This window comes from Uloborus diversus, chromosome 1 (genome assembly GCF_026930045.1).
Source record: "Uloborus diversus isolate 005 chromosome 1, Udiv.v.3.1, whole genome shotgun sequence".
In the NCBI taxonomy this organism is placed as follows: Eukaryota; Metazoa; Arthropoda; class Arachnida; order Araneae; family Uloboridae; genus Uloborus; species Uloborus diversus.
The window spans coordinates 113,235,456-113,252,015 of NC_072731.1; the positions used below are offsets into that span (position 1 = coordinate 113,235,456).

General features: G+C 33.0%; 1 protein-coding gene across 1 annotated transcript in view; it reads left to right on the forward strand.

The window, feature by feature from the left end:
- The window catches only part of LOC129234461 (nucleosome-remodeling factor subunit BPTF-like), a 138,030-nt gene that overhangs the window by 12,531 nt on the left and 108,939 nt on the right, over window positions 1-16,560 (forward strand). The window contains exon 3 of the mRNA XM_054868466.1: window positions 13,680-13,885. Within this exon, the coding sequence (XP_054724441.1) occupies window positions 13,680-13,885 (206 nt within the window). The remainder of the gene's footprint in view (window positions 1-13,679; window positions 13,886-16,560) is intronic.

Here is a 16,560-nt window from a genome sequence, read left to right on the forward strand (position 1 = left end):
TTGTAGCACAAATATCAAATTTACTACAGACACCTGTTTTGGGGTTCATTACCTAATGATGTGGTCTAAAGTACACGTAAGGGGGAAAGGTCCTCTCAGGTTTTCAACTACATAAAATTTAGTTTTAGTTTTTTCTGCTTTGGACATGTACTGAGGAGCCCACAGAGGGAGTGGGTTATGGGGGAGGGAGAAAGAGGAGCGCATACTGCGCCTTTGAAATTCTTGATGGATGTTAGTCGTTTTTTAGGGAGTATTTTTCTTAGGGTGGAGAGGGGGGGGGGGGTGGCAGGGTGAAAATAGCCGCCAGCACATTTGTGGAATAAATACTACTGTGATCTAAATGGTGTTTTTATCAAATAAATGCTTCTCAAATGTTTCATTTGAATAGTGTTATAATTGAATGTATATTCTGTTTAATGCTTGCTTATCGAATGATTCTTTGGGATGATTTGGTAGTCCAATGATATGTTTTTAGCGAAAGGTGTTAATGAATGGACACATGAAAGTGTCTGTGGGCAACACGAGTTGTGTGTCCTTCAGGGATGGCTTTCTGCCGGCAGAAACTAGTTTTTGCCATGCCAGTGGCAGAACTGGTTATAACCTGTAAAAACCTGCAGAAACTGGCAAAAACTTAAAAGCGTCTGCAATAACACAAGTAACTAGTTACTAAATGAAAACTAAGTTACTAAATGATATTCGTTTAAGTAAACTAAAAAATTAAATTTTATTTCATCATTGTAAAAAATAAAATCTTATGCTAGTGACTTTGATTTAGTTCAGAAAGGGAACTTTTCAATTGCAGACGCTTGTAATATTTGGATTAATCTAACAAAAGACGGAAAACCATATATTGGAAAGAGAAGTGACACACAGAATTCAACAGGCATTACTGATTGCAATTCCTGCGCTTCAAGAAGAAAGTGGAAGAATTTTACTTGCCAATATTAACCTAGTTTTGTACCTAATGTCACAGCTTTGTAAAAGAAATTGACCCCATTTCTTGAAACTTACATTTCTCAATCAAATTTTTACCACTACACCAGTTTAAAAAAATGTGCAACAGATGAAAGTTTCACAAACACTGCTTGTTCCTTGATGCATTGCCTGCTAGCTTTTCTGTTGCATTAATATTCTAAAGTTTCTCATTTGTGCATAATAAATTGAGAAACTTTAGATTTTTAAAACCACCTTTTCTAAGAGGCAACAGCGGGGTTCAAACAATGTAACGTTTGATTTTGAATTACACATAATATTGTAATTAAATTGTGCTTTGGTTAACAATTATATTTTCCATGCATTTTCTATTGTATGTCAAAATTAATTTTTTAGCATTTTGTGAGTTTTTGCCGCAAATGTGGCAGAAAGTGGTTTTTGCCATGCCAGTTTTAACCGGTTTCTACCAGTGGTTTTAACCGCCTCGGCAGAAACTTGCCAACCCTGGAGTCCTGGTGGTGGTGTTTAAGGTTGGGGACGCTAATAAGGTTCTAAATTTAAAGGTATTAAAACTAAATTTAAATTTTATGTAAAAAGGGGAAATACTTCAGTTGAAAACCTGCGAGGACCTCTTCCCCCTTACGTCCACTTTTCACCACACAATTGGGTAATGAACTTCGAAACACGTGTCTGTAGTAAATTTGATATTTGTGCTACAAAAGTTGGTTTTTCCTGTTATTTTTCGCCACAAGAGTTTATTAATTTCTTAATGAATCAAGTGGTTTACTTCTCGTGTAATTTATTCGTAGGGAGTGACAAAAAGGGAGGAGAGGTGTTAGGATGCAAACTGCAGGATTGTAATTGTGGTTTTTAGGGGATTTTGTTTCTTTCGGGGGTACAGTAAAACCTGTAAAGTTGACCACCTTTGTAAGTTAACCACCTGTCTATATTGACCGCTTTTGTCAGGAACAGAATTTTAGTAACTTTCTTCAGCAATTATTTTATATTTTATTATTTATTTATCTTTATTTTTTTGATAGCTTTCCAAGAAAATTTTAGTGCTTTTACTAACAGACTAGCATTTTAATAACTAAATAAAACTGCAGCATAAAGCTTATGCTGCTCTTTATTCTCCAAACTTGTTTTTCATTCATTGTTCTATTTAAGATAAACCTACTCTCTGTTCAAAGAAAAAAGCTGTCAGTACAAAAGTACAAAGTCTTTTCTTTCAGTTGCAATATATTTTGACAACACTGGAATTGTGCTAAAGAGCAGGCCCGGATCTATAAATTTTGGGCCCTTTGTAGGACTCGACCGATGCATCGGCGCCGATGGTTCAACAATTTAGCCATCGGCATCGGCGGCCGATGCTAACTTGCAGGAAACATCGGTCCATCGGCCTTAAAAAAGATCGAAAAGCCGATGGAATTGGCCGATGTTTTTGAAAAAAAAGGACCTTTGTTGTTTTACTTTTTAATACAAAGTAAAGGGAGTTATTGTTTTCATATAAAATTGTTTACTTAAATTTCAGTATGAATTTCTATTTTAGTCACCCCTGAAAGAGTTTTTTATACAGCACCAAATAATCAGGTACCAAATAAGTTAATTGTTGCGTTGTTTCTTGCGGCTGGATGTACGTATCTCTCATAATTCATAACTCAAAAATGGTAAACTGTAGAAGGCTATATTTTCGCATGTGGGGGTGTGCGTACGTTCCAGTTGTGAACTTCACTTTTTGTTTTCGATCGGGTGTCCTAAAAAGCCTATTTACTCATTTTTTGTATCTATTAATTACTTATTTCAATGCTAAACTAATATAGCGTCTCAGACTGACGATCATTTGGTGATATATTGCCGAATTGGAGACTATGGAAACAAATATGAGATGGCGAAGCCGGTTTTGTTTCATTTTGTTAGATTCCAGTTGAAACGACGGTAATTTTTAATTTTTCGATATTTGTAATATGAATCACAGTAATGCATTTACTGTGAATAATTGTACTTTTCTGTATTGCTTCGGCGGAGCTACAAGTTTAAGGCCCGTCGAAATACATTTTGGGGCCCTGTTTCTGTAGCACAGAAGTTGTAAAACATTTATCATAAGCATTTTTGTAACTCCTACGGTTCCCCTATGGTTATGGGCATCTCGCGCAATTGCAACATTTGCTATATTTCAAATCCGCCACTGCACGGGAAAAACAAACTCGGGTGCAAGTTTTAAAAGGGTTTTCCTGGCTCAATGTTTATGATTATTTTGAACTCTATTTTTTACGATTAATTTTTGTATTTCCGAGAACACTTACGTGCCTCTCCTCCAAATCGAACAATTTCTGAAATTAAACTCTAGTTGTACTTCTGAGTTGTTTAAAACTAACACCATTCATGAAATTAGAGATTTTTTTTCAAGCTTTATCTATTGTTGTCAGAAATTGATTAAAGACGTTTTGAATGGAAACATAACTCGGAAACCATAGGGAAATTTTTTCTTCGAAAGTGCTGAAGTAGATTCAGAAACTCTTCCGAGGCGTTGGTGGTAGCGGTTCTGTTCTAAAAAAATGATGAGGCCGAAATTTAAAGTTGTGAGTCACTCCAAAATCAGAGGGTGACCCCCCTAACCCACCCTCGTCGTTTCAAGCACTTCTTAAATATTTAGCGATTATTTATTTTGGTCAAGAAATATCATCTTGCGTATTTCTTATACTTGTTTCACCTATATTTCGTAATGCGCCATCTTTTTTGCATCATTAATAGCGATTGATTTTTTTTTCTGTTGTAAGTAGCTATTTTTATTTATATACATATAAAATAAATGAATAAGTTATTTTTGTTTTCATCATATTATTAATAATATGTTATAGAAAAGTTTCTTAGGATTTTCTATTATGCAATTTTTTAAATTTCAGAAAATTATTGTTAAATTTCAAAATTTAATTTGAACTTGTTTGTAGTGCTTCATAAAAGATTAAACAATTAAATTGTTCAATATTACGTGTGAAAACATCAGATCAAGTAGTATATGTATTCAGTTATTAACTTGATGTAAATATCGAGTTTGTTTATTGTGGCTGCGTTTTAAGAACCTCGCTCTTTACGTGGCTATTTCTTTTTTTTTTGCAAAATTTATGTCACGGTTATATCTTTTATGAAAAATGCAAACTTTTCTTTTCATAAATTTTAAATAGGTACAAAAATATTCCTATTATGATTTAATATTGTAATTTACCTGTTACCTTTTTTGGTTAATTTGATGACTAAAAAATGTCTACGTGCAATCTTTTCACTTTAATTGCGTAATTTGTTGACGGTTTCGTAGTTTTATTCTTAAATTTTTTTTTGAATGATTAAACAACATAATTTAATGTTTTTTAACGATGTTTAGTGTACCTAAATTCATACATTATTACAATATTACTGAAATCTTAGTTATATGTTCAATTAAAAAAAAAAGTCAATTGGTTATTAAAGTCTTTTTGTTTTTCTTCCTTTATTTTTAATTAATTAATTAATTTATTTATTATTATTATTATTTTTTTTTTTTTTTTTTTGCTGTTGTTCTTTCTCTTCCATCATACAGCAGTCAAAAAAGGAGAAGCATAACTACACCCTATACAGATTGTACGTAGTACGATCCAAAAGTTCGGGGGACAAGCTGTATAAAACCTTACCCAAAATAGTTCACATTACCTAAGCACATCCACCTTCAAAACGGCACATTGAGAGACTATGTACTTCTGACAGTTTTCATATAACTCTTGGAAACTCTCCTCAAAGCCATTTTTCTCTACCTTTTGTGATGCAGCTTTATCTTCTCCTGACAGAAAAAAGCGGCGTCCATGCAAATGTTTTTTTTTTGGCTGGGAACAGGTAAAAGTCACACGGAGCTAAGTCCGACGAAACGTTATGTTATTTGTTTGTCACATCAACGTTGGCAGAAGTGCATAGTCGTTCAAGGTGAGTATTTTGTAGATAGATGTACTTTGGTAATGTGAACTATTCAAAGTAAGGTTTTAAACAACTTGTCCTCGAACTTTTAGATGATACTACGTACGTGTGAGTTTTCAACTTACTATTTCATAACGTTTTTGAGTGACGCAAGTTTAGGCGCATGAAGCCATCACAAGAGAATTTGCGATAATTAACTAAGAAGGCGTTCAAAATAGATATTTCGGTCGACTATATGTTCTTAGATACATATGCATGTACAGATGCGCCGAAAAAACTTGTGAAGTTTAAATTGGGTGATCGTAAAATAAAAATTTAGGTCGAAATCTGATTTTTACTTTTTTTTTGTGATAACAATTCCTAATTCGTAGAAAGGAAGTAAAGTGAAATGAATCAATGATCCTTTAAATCCCTGACAATCTCATCAATTTATTTCTGTTAGATTTTTTTTTTTTTTTGCCAACGGCATCGGCCATCGGCAATTGGCCATTTGGAGGAAAACAATCGGCCATCTTTGAACAATCAGCATCGGCCCATCGGCCAAAAAATGCCAGCTCGAGCCCTAGCCCTTTGCAACAAAATATGTAGGTCTTCTCCCTAATAGCCAGCAGTGTCTATTTGTAAAGTTAACAAGTCTAAGTGCTAGTTTTTTTTCATTTTCTAGGGCCGTTAGTCCCCTTAAGGACATGGACCCCTGCACTGTGGGTACGCAGATCTGGGTCTGCTAAAGAGTAAAGTTACATATTTCTGGTGCAAGGGATTAGGGCAGTTCTCAAAAGGTGGGAACAAAAAAGTTAACTTTGAGCAATTTCAAAAATTTTCGAATTTGATATCAATTTTTCTTTTATTCTATAGTATGCATACCTAGAACACAATATATGAACATGAAAAGACAGCAGTTATTTGTAAAAATTGTTAATTAGCAAATTAAATCAGCAATCTGTAGGTAACAGATTTTGGACATTGTTGTCATGTAGGTAACGGATTTTGGACATCATCATAATGTAAGTTTCACCATTTTTGACAACTGTTAATCTGATTTTTAACTTTTCCAATGAAAATTTTATTTACTACTTTTTGAATTTTGCAATTTAATGATAAAGAGGATATTAATGAAGTACTTGAATGGCTATACATACTGCTCTTTACATATAATAAAGTTTTGGAATGATTTTGAAGAAGTTGATGAAAGGTAGAAAAAAGCTTCATGGAAATAATTATACAAACTTGTAGTTTGATTTATTGGGACAAATAAGGAATAAAAATAGAAACAAATAAATACGACATATATATTTTTAAAGGAAAAGTAAACAAAATATGCTTTAAGAAAGAATGTAAAAAATGACATCAGTTTTAATAACGAATATTTTTTCTAATGTCATGAGAATTAAAACGATGTCTAAAAAAATTATTGAAAAAAGAAATTCGTATTTCTATTTCGAGATCGTTAAATTATGTTTAAAAGAAAGAGAAAAAAAAATTCTAAAATAATAAAAGCGGCGGGGAAAAAAATTGCTAGCGCAGGTGATAACGTCGCCAAAACTGGTGCAGCTGACGATTAACTACATTTGTTAAACTGGAATCCCCCTCTGGTAACCTTGATCGTATCGTATACTGTGTTGTCGCCAATGTCGCCAGCGGAAGTTTGCTTGGCGATGTTAGCGCAAAATGGCTTTCGTTCGATCATAGAAAGCCATGTTACTACTGTAATTTATGCATTGTTCAATGTGTAACGTATTAATTATGCAAAATACCAATGGATTAAAGAAGATAACATTATAATAACCTTTTTTATTGAGGTTAGAAGACAGTGGATCATCAAAAATTATGAATAAACGGACAGAATTATCGGCATCAAGATCGTAACGCCATTTGGACATCTCACATGTATGTTTAAGAAAAATCATTTTTCTTCTAAGATACTGCATAAAAGCTTATGAAAACACTTTTAAACAATTAAAAAATGATTCTGAGGATCGATAAATACCTTTAAAACGAAAACATCATATACTTAGTTCTCAAATAATAGCATTTTAAAGATTGCAACTTTTGGACATACATCAAATTTCAAAGTTACGTTTTTTTAAAATCGTTTACAAAGTAAATAATCTATCTTTATTTTTGTTATCTGTGTAAAATATTAACAAAAAGTTATTCAGTGTAAGATTCATACCTTTAATTTTTTTTTGAAACGTATGGAAATAATTTAAAAAAAAAATTTTTTTAATGGTACATTTGCTCAGTTAACGTTTTGGTATGTCCAAAATTGTGCCTTTTAGCAAAGAAAATATTTTTTTAAGGGCATTTGAAGAGCTTTTTTTCCATAATTTATGTCAATTGTTGTCTCTATACAGCATTATAATTTACCTCAAAAATTTTAGAGTTAATTAAAATGAAAGTTATTTGGTGTTGAAGCTTCAAAGTTGAAGTCTGTCTTTGTTCCCACCTTTTGAGAACTGCCCATTAAGAGATAGAACATTTTTAATTTTGCCTTTATTAACTGGGAGAGTCGAACTTGTTGCTCTTTTTGCTACAAGTTTTCTCACAATTATAGCCTGAAAATGTTGAAACACACCCAAAGCTAAGATTCAGCATTAGCAAAATGTTCCTACGCAGTTTGAAAAATGTGTGTACTTGGCATAGGGGGGGGGGGGGCAATTTAACCCTTAAGACAAGTGCATTTTCTAGAAGAAATGTAATTCAATACTGAAGTCAATGGTGGCGATGGGGGGGGGGGGGGGCAGGGGTGTGCACAGAAATTTTAGGGCCCATCACAAATGACTTTTCCGGGTCCCCTCCATGTTGTTTGCCTCTATATTTCACACCTAGTTTAAAAAATATTGGACCCCCTTCAGGATCAGGCCCGGCCTCAACAAGTGTCCCTTCTCCCCCGTCCCCGCTGTGCATGCCCCTCGGGGGGGGGGGGGTTGCTCATGGTACAGAGGAATGGATAAAATTTTCGCAAGGTGTTTTAAGATGCTATTTTTCTTTTTTTTTTGGGGGGGGGGCTCAGTACTTTTTGAGAGGTGCGTCATTGGTCTTGGATGGGGGAAGATCACATTAAAATAGTGCCCTTTTTATAATAAATAGTGCCCCTTTTAAAGACCAGCACCCTGCCCTTTTTTTTTTCTAGAGTGAACACTAGTTTTATGTAGAAAGGCTTCAAAAAGAAAGTTAACTGAACTTGAGATTAATAAAAAGTATGAAATATGAAAATTAATTGAGAAGGGAGAAAGCCAGAAAAAATTAGCTGGACAGATATGGAATTTATAGAATTAGTGACTAATATGGTTGAAAACAAAGAAATGACAAAAATATTTGAATAGTATTTTTAATTCGTGTTTCATATAAAAATGTCCTATGCGTAATGCTAAGTTTTTTTTTTCCCTAGCTTTTCCTCATTGCTGTTGGGGAATAATAGGAATAATACATGCTTTAATATACTATCAAAGCATAACAGTTAATCCCATATTTAATTAATAGTTACTTGAATAAAAGAAAAAAACTTAACATTACACACAGGACATTTTTTATTGAATCGCGCATATATATATACAGTGAAGCATCATTTATACGTTTCTCTTTTATACGTTTTTTAATTTGATCCCTGCAGAGTTTAATACATATTAATGTATCCTGCTATATGTTTTTTTCATTTGTACGCTTTTTTCATACAGTCCCTTCAGAAACATATAAACGGTGCTTCACTGTATATATATATATATATATATATATATATATATATATATATATATATATATATATGGGTAGTTCTCAAAAGGTGGGAGCAAAAATGTTAATTCTGAGCAATTTTTAAAATTTTGAAATTTGAGATTAATTCTGGTTTTATTGCATAGTATGGATATGTAGAACATTATATATAAACTAAAAAAGACAGCAGGTATTTATAAACAATTAATAAATAGCAAATTTAGTGATCAGTCTGTAGGTACCAGATTTTGGACATCATCATAATGAAAGTTTCAGTTTTTGAACTTTTTTCAAATGAAAACTTTATCTGTTTTTAAATTCTGCAATGAAAAATAGAGGATTTATGAGATACATGAGTGACCTTATGTATTGGTCTTAAAATAATAAAATTTTGTTATGATTTTGTAGAATCAAAAAAAAAAAATATTTTGCCAGCGCAGGTGATTGTCACCAAAACCGATGCTGTTGGCGAAGAACGGAATTCCCCTCTGGTAATCCTTTGCTTATTGTACGCTGTGAGTCGTCACCAATCTGGGTTTGCTTGGTGATATTTGCCACCGTTTTGTTTACTTAAATGCATTCGTTACGATCGAAACTTGTATTTCTGCTGTTATTTATGTAATGTTAAACGCATTAGGTATTAATTGTGCAAAATACCAATGGATTAAAGAAACTAACATTATAATAGCCTTTTTTATTAAGATTACAAGACAGAAGATCATTTATAACCTTTACTAATAATAAAGCTGAAAGTCTCTCTGTTTGTCTGTCATTATCTCTGTGACACACATAGCGCCTAGACCGTTCGCCCGATTTTCATGAAATTTGGCACAAAGTTAGTTTGTAGCATGGGGGTGTGCACCTCAAAGCTATTTTTCGAAAATTCGATGTGGTTCTTTTTCTATTCCAATTTTAAGAACAAAATTATTGTAAGATGGACGAGTAAATTACGAAATTATCATAACGTGGACAGAGCTTCCCCCAGGATTAAAAAAGGGGCAGGGTGCTGTTTTTCAAAAAAGGGCAATTTTTTGGAGATAAGGGCACTTTTTCAAAACTAAAAGGCATGTTAATCATAGCTTCAAGGCATCAGTGGATATAGTCGTAGGATATTACTGTTATTCCTGGGTTCAAATGTCTTACTGTCGCAACAATAAAAGCTTCAAAACATTTATGAATTACTTCCTAGGACATTTGAATAGTTTATAATCATTTTCAAAGGAGGCGATTGGGACTAAAAATTGGGGAAGTGGGGGGGGGGGGGGGTCAAAAAAAGAAAGCAACTAAAATTCATAGGATTTTTAGCATCTGCAAGAAAAAGGAAAGAAAAAAAAGGAGAGAAAACAGTACAAAATTTTGCTAAGGCTGGTTTTGAGAGCATGTGAGTGGTAATTGATGCAAATCTAACAGCTTAACTCAAGTTTCTCTTACGATTTTGATGAATTATGTACATAATAACTTTCCCCAATGACACACTTGAACATGAATTAGACTTACATTAGTTACCACAAAGTACTTTGAGATGTCACAAACATTTGGTAACAATTTCATTAAGCAAGATTGGCTTGTTTAAGTAAAACAATTGATTTACTTATATCTAAACAATGAATATATGAAGTAAAAGTTTCTGCTTGTGGCTAAATAATGTTTTGAAAGCAGATAAGTAAAACAAATAATTATGATCTGAAAATTTGGACATTCTACTTATATATATATATTCTAGTTTTGGTTTCTAAATTATAAAAAAAAAAAAAAAGAATGAACTATAAAGGGGGGGGGGCGGAAAACTAATTCTTTCAGCTGTTACTAGCTGTAACTTAAAAGACTTCTAAATCCAAAAGTAATAATTGCTCTTGGAGTAACCACCATAAGGAAACAAAAACCAATAAACAGCACCGGTTTGAAAGCACTTACTATTTATTTTCAATAGTTAAAAGTCATTTGTTTTCATTTGAACTGTCCAAAATCATCCACATTTGACTTTTAAATGCTTTGTATTCTTTGTATTTTTGTCGTATTTTTGAGTTTCTTTTAATGCCACGTGTCACGCGAAATGTTAGCGTTTTGCTGTTAATCTGCAGCATCTTTTAGCATCTGCGTTTAGTTTTCGATATTTCTTATTATTTTTTGAGTAGTACTCAATATGAAGTAAACTAAGCAAAAATACAAACATATTTTTCGGACCAAAAAATTATCGGTGTGCGTATAATGCATAATAATAAAACAACATATTATCCGCTAAAACAGCTGTTTCAGCAAATAATAGTGATTTTGATTATTTTAAACTGAAATAAAATTTAAAAAAAAGATTAAATTCGCAGCACAGAAAAAAAAATGGCGCGGATTTTGGAAGATGGTGGATTTCAGGTCGATTGATTTGTGGCGCTCCACTGCACCAACTTAATTCTAATTGAAAATGGAAAAGCACTATTAAAAATATGAATTTGATTGAAAGATTATAAAATGCAGGGCTAACTTAATGTTTATCTGGCTGGAAGAGAAGAATTTTCTTAACATACATGTCAATTGGACAAAGAAACACTTTTCTTGTCACGAAGCGATAAGGAGAAAGGATGACAGCCAGTATTCTTTGCTACAGCCCTCCATTATTAAATAAAGGGTGATACAAAGCCTGAGGCAAGGAGCAAGGAAGTGATTCTGGGAATTCATCAGTGGCTTATCAGTAGTGTTCCCAAAAGTGAAAGGTCCTTAGAAGAACATTGTTAAGTCTCTACAATGCCCAGTAGACCGCTTTTTATCCCTTGTGGTAACTGATAATGGAAGGCATGCTTTTCAAATAGTCAGCTTAATGGCAATCCTAGTTGGGAGGTGAGGGGGATTGGCGGATGTCAGCTGTTTTCACTTAGAAGAAAGTCATTGTAGGAAAACAACGGAAACGGACACTGGCTCCTTCCTTTTTCTAGTAAAAATCTTAAATCCAAAGGATGCCAGTTCATGAACAAAAAGGCAATCAGGGCGCCGTTTTACCTATAAAACGGCAAGTTGGGCACGTTCTAAGAATCAAAGGGCAAGTTGGGCGCGGCGCCCTCCCGCCCAATCCTGGGGGAGGGTCTGACGTGGAACCGCAACATGGGCACAAGCCAGTTGATGAGATACGAAATTTCATAACCTGGAACTGTAGCATGGGTACAAGCCAATTGGCGAGAAAATTCACCATACATTTATTTGTAAATATACAGGCAAACCAAAAGACCTTTTAATTTTTCTATTACGGGCAAAGCCGTGCAGGTACCACTAGTATTGAATAATAGGACAGAATTATCGGTGTCTAGATTGTAACGCAATTTGGACATCTCACATATATGTTTAAGAAAAATGATTTTGCTTCAAAGGTACTGCATAAAAACATATCAAAACACTTTAAAATAATTAAAAATTGATTTTGAGGATCAAAAAATACCTTTAAAACATATAAGTCATATATTTAGTTTTCAAATAATAGCATTGTTCAGATCGTAACTTTTGGACATACATTTCCAACTTCCTTTTTTTCTAAAATCGTTTACAAAATAAATAATATGTCTTTACTTTTGTAATTTGTGGAAAATATTATCAAAAAATTATTCAGTTTGAGATTCATGCTCTTATTTTTTTTTTTGAAACGTATAGAAAAAATTATAAAAATTTTTTTTTTTTTTTTGGATGGTTCAGTTGTTCAGTTAACTTTTTGAATGTCCAAAAATGTGCCTTTTAGCAGAGAAACTATTTTTTGAAGGATATTTGAAGAGCATTTTTTCCATAATCTATGTCAATTTTTGTCTCCATACAGTATTATAATTTAATTCAAAAATTTTAGATTTAATTAAAATGAAAGTTATTTGGTGTTAAAGCTTCAAAGTTTAGGTCTGTGCTTGCTCCCAACTTTTGTGAACTGCCCATATATATACAGTTGGCTCTCTGTTTAACGACGCTCTATTAAACCACTTTCTCTATTTAATGACGGCTTTCATGGTCCCAGATGGCCTTCTATAGTGTTAAAAGCATTCTGTTCATTCTGTTTAAGGACGATTTTTTGTGGTCCCTTGAAAGTCATCAAACAGAGAGCCAACCGTATATATATACACACACATACATATATACATGAGATGCAGAATACGCCTGAACACTTGAACTAGGTTTGGAGGAAATTTCTACAAAAGATATAGGTAAATAAATAGTAGCAATAAATTGACTGACATTTTGTTACATTTTGGTTTTATGCAGGGACATATTACTGGGTTATAAAAGACTAGGACATTAAAAATTTGATGTTTGCTTTTTTTTGTAATCAGTTAAGCTTTTTACTTTTTGTAGAATGACTTTTTATGTCTGAAATTTTGGCTATCAACATTGATTAGGCATCTCCAACACATTTAATGTGAATATCATATTAGATTGCTACGTTGTTTCACACAATAATTCTTTAAATATGTGATGAAAATACAATTTTTTGGGCAAAAAATTATTGTTTTGTATATGGTTGGTTATAATTATATACACATAGTGGAATACATACAGAAAAGTATTTTAGTTGAATATAAATTTTTGAAATAAATATCTGTGCAAAAATATATATACCCTGGATAATTACCCCTAAAAATAAATACCCGAGCATTTTACATCTCTACACCCAAGCAATTTCAGAAATTTTTCGTACCCAAAACCATAGTTTTGTTCCTAAAATGATATTCTGCATCCACCCATGCTTGTAGATATGCTTCACATGAAAAGTGTTATCGTCCTATTTGATTGATTAAAAGCTCTTTTTTATTATTATTAAAAGTTTTTTCTCACATTTTCAACATGCATACATTAATAATAAATAAATAAATACCTTTGTGCCTAAAAATAACTGGAAATATCCAACGTTTTCTGCTTTGTATCTCTGTTACAAATCGTTGGATATTTCATGTTTATATACACACATTAATTAATTAAAATATGCCAGTTTTCCATAAAACTCCAATGATCAGAGTTTTTGATTTCCAAATGGGTCCATTGATTCTAATTGGAGTCTTGTTTATCTGCAAGAAGTTTGAATGCCAAATTATGATATGAAAATATTTTGATGAGATATTATTTATCATTCCCAGGGAGGGTGATGATGGTGCATATTACTACACTACCAAGCTTCAACTTCAAGAGCTCCTTGAAGTCCTAGATTCATCAGACTTGGAATATGATTTGTATCGGGTCATAGAAGATATAAAGGAAGAAATTACTCGGCAGATGGATTTAACTGAAAAGTTGACCAACAGTGCTAAAGGAAATAAAAAGTCATACTTAGAAATTGAAAATGGTAAATTTGGAATTTCTATTCAAAGTCATGATATTATGTATTATTTCATTGAAGTATAAAGGAATTTTATTGTTTGCATGTGTGAGGAAAATAGGCATGAGATTCTTTCGCGGATTTGCTAATTCTGCTTCATAGTTAGGCTGATGTACTGATTTTCAACAAATAAATTTGAGACCAAAATCATGAAAAGAGACTTGCTTATATGGCAGAGATACTCAAAATTGATTGTTTGTTTCCATTCTCTATTTTTTTTTCTTTTTTGTGTCTTTTCCTGCTTTTTAACCTACTTTCCCAGTAAAAGTCAGAGAAAGAAGAAAAAAGCCTGAAAGAAGGCTTAATGCTTCTTAAAAATATCACAAAAAACCAAAAAAAAAAAAAAAAAAAAGTCAAAAATAGATAAATATTGAAAAATTAAAAACTTGAAAGTAGGGTATTGAGATGGTGAAAAATGTCTGTCTGTCGGTCTGTCTGTCCGCCCCCTAATAACTTTTTAATGAATAGTCCGATTCAAACAAATTTTTTTTGTTAGAAAGATCTCGCCGAGGACATCTCATTCCCATAATTCATTTTTTGATTTGAACAATTTTTCGTTCAATTTTAAACACTTCAAATAAACAACATTAGCGCCTACGGGGAAATCCAAGGCAAAAATAAATCTTGAACTTAGAGGTGAAGTGGCTCCAAGCAAACTTTGTAGGGAAAAGCTTTTGATGAAAAACATGTATCAAAAATATCTTTTTGATTTGAACAAGTTTTCGTTCAGTTTTGAACAGTTCAAATCTCTTAACATTAGCGCCTACGGGGAAACTGAAAGTCATTATAGATTCCGAACTTAAAGGCGGATTTACTTCAAACAAACTTTGTTGGAAATAGCTCTTGACGACCTACTCCCAACTCAGACTCCGATAATTTTGGTGCTTCCGACTCCAACTCCTGTGCCCGAAGATTACTCGGACTCCGACTTCCAGACTTTGAATATGAATTTGTAGCTTTGGCAAAAATTTATGAACGGAGGAAAAATGGCTGACTCCGACTCTTGGAAATTCGAATGTGACTCCGACTCCTGTATCAAATAATAAGTTCTACTCCGTCTCTGCAAATATTGGCAGACTTGCGGACTTTTTTGGGGAAATGACCGATTCCAACTCCAAGTCTTTGAATTTAAAACTTTCGGCTCTCGAATCCAACTCTTAAGCCCCAAAATCAGATGGGCTCCGACTCTGACTCCACAGCCATGGTTTTTACTGTGAAATAATTGTTTTAAATATGTTTTGATTTTATTTTCAAGCTTAAGTTTTAATTTATGTATTCAGTTTTTGGCGGAGAAATTCGGAGTCCTTTATGTTTCTACATAAAGATATGCACAGATGTTTTTTTTTTGGACAATGAAAATTATTTCTTTAAGTTGACATTTTATTGTTACTTTCTTCTATATCTAATATACAGAAGAAAGTATTGGATTCGTGCAAATTTTCAAATTTCGAATTTTGACGGATTCGAACGTTTTGAGGTGTGCTGAGTTCATTTCGACTATTTTTGGAAAATGTCTGTCTGTCTGTGTGTGTGTGTGTGTATGTATGTATGTGTGTGTGTATGTATGTGTGTGTGTATGTATGTGTGTCACGTCTGTGTGTGACCAGTTTTTTGTGGCCGCTCTACAGCAAAAACTACCGCATGAAATCGAACGAAATTTGGTACACATATGTGCCCGTATGTGAACTTGTGCCCATTAGTTTTTGGCGCGAATTCCTCCAAGGGGGGTGGAGCAATGGGAGGTTTTTTGAGTTACGCGTGCTTGCTATTCCTCAGGAAGTAACTGGCGGAATCAAACAAAATTTGGTCCATATGTTGCCATTAACAGGAGCAGATGCTGATTCAATTTTGGTGTCAATAACTCAAAGGGGGGTTGAGCTATAGAACGTTTTTTGTCGTCAATTGTGACTGCTGTATCTCAAGAAATAACGAACGGAATCAAACAAAAAATTTTTGACAAGTAGCCCTTAGTGGGTATAAGAGCTGATTTTATTTTGGTGTCAACAGCTAAAAAGGGGGGAGCGCAATCGCCCGTTCTTTTTTTCCATTGTGAGTGCCCTATCTCAAGAAGTAATGCTGCGTTCTGGTTGAAATTTGGAATATATGTGAATCCATATGTAGACAGACTTCAGTTCAATTTGGACGCCAATCGCTCCAAGAGGTGTTGATTTTTTTTTTTTTTTTTGCGAATAAAAATAGTTTTATTAATGCAACAATAAGAAAGATAAATCGTAATAGATTGTCGTCTGCGTATTTCTCGTGATTTTAATTGTATGGAAATGATCGGAAATATTATCTCAATGATTTAAAATTTTTAACTGTTGCCATCTTATGTTTGTTAATAAATAAAATATTTGTAATTAATTCAAGTAAGGCTTTTAAAGTAACTTTCAATTTTCGCTCTTTGTTTTGTTTTTACAATAATTGAGACATTGGGATGATCGTCAAGTTTTTGCATGTGTAATTTTGTTTTTGGTAGGAATATTGCTTCCTCGTCAAGCATGGGGAGGGATCAGAAAAAGGAAAAATATAGAAGAAAGTTTCGTGATGGCCACAACATACTAATTTTTATTTATTTTTGAAAGTACATTACTTCATTCTTAAAAATTTTTTTGGCAACAGAGGGAAAACAAATTATTTTT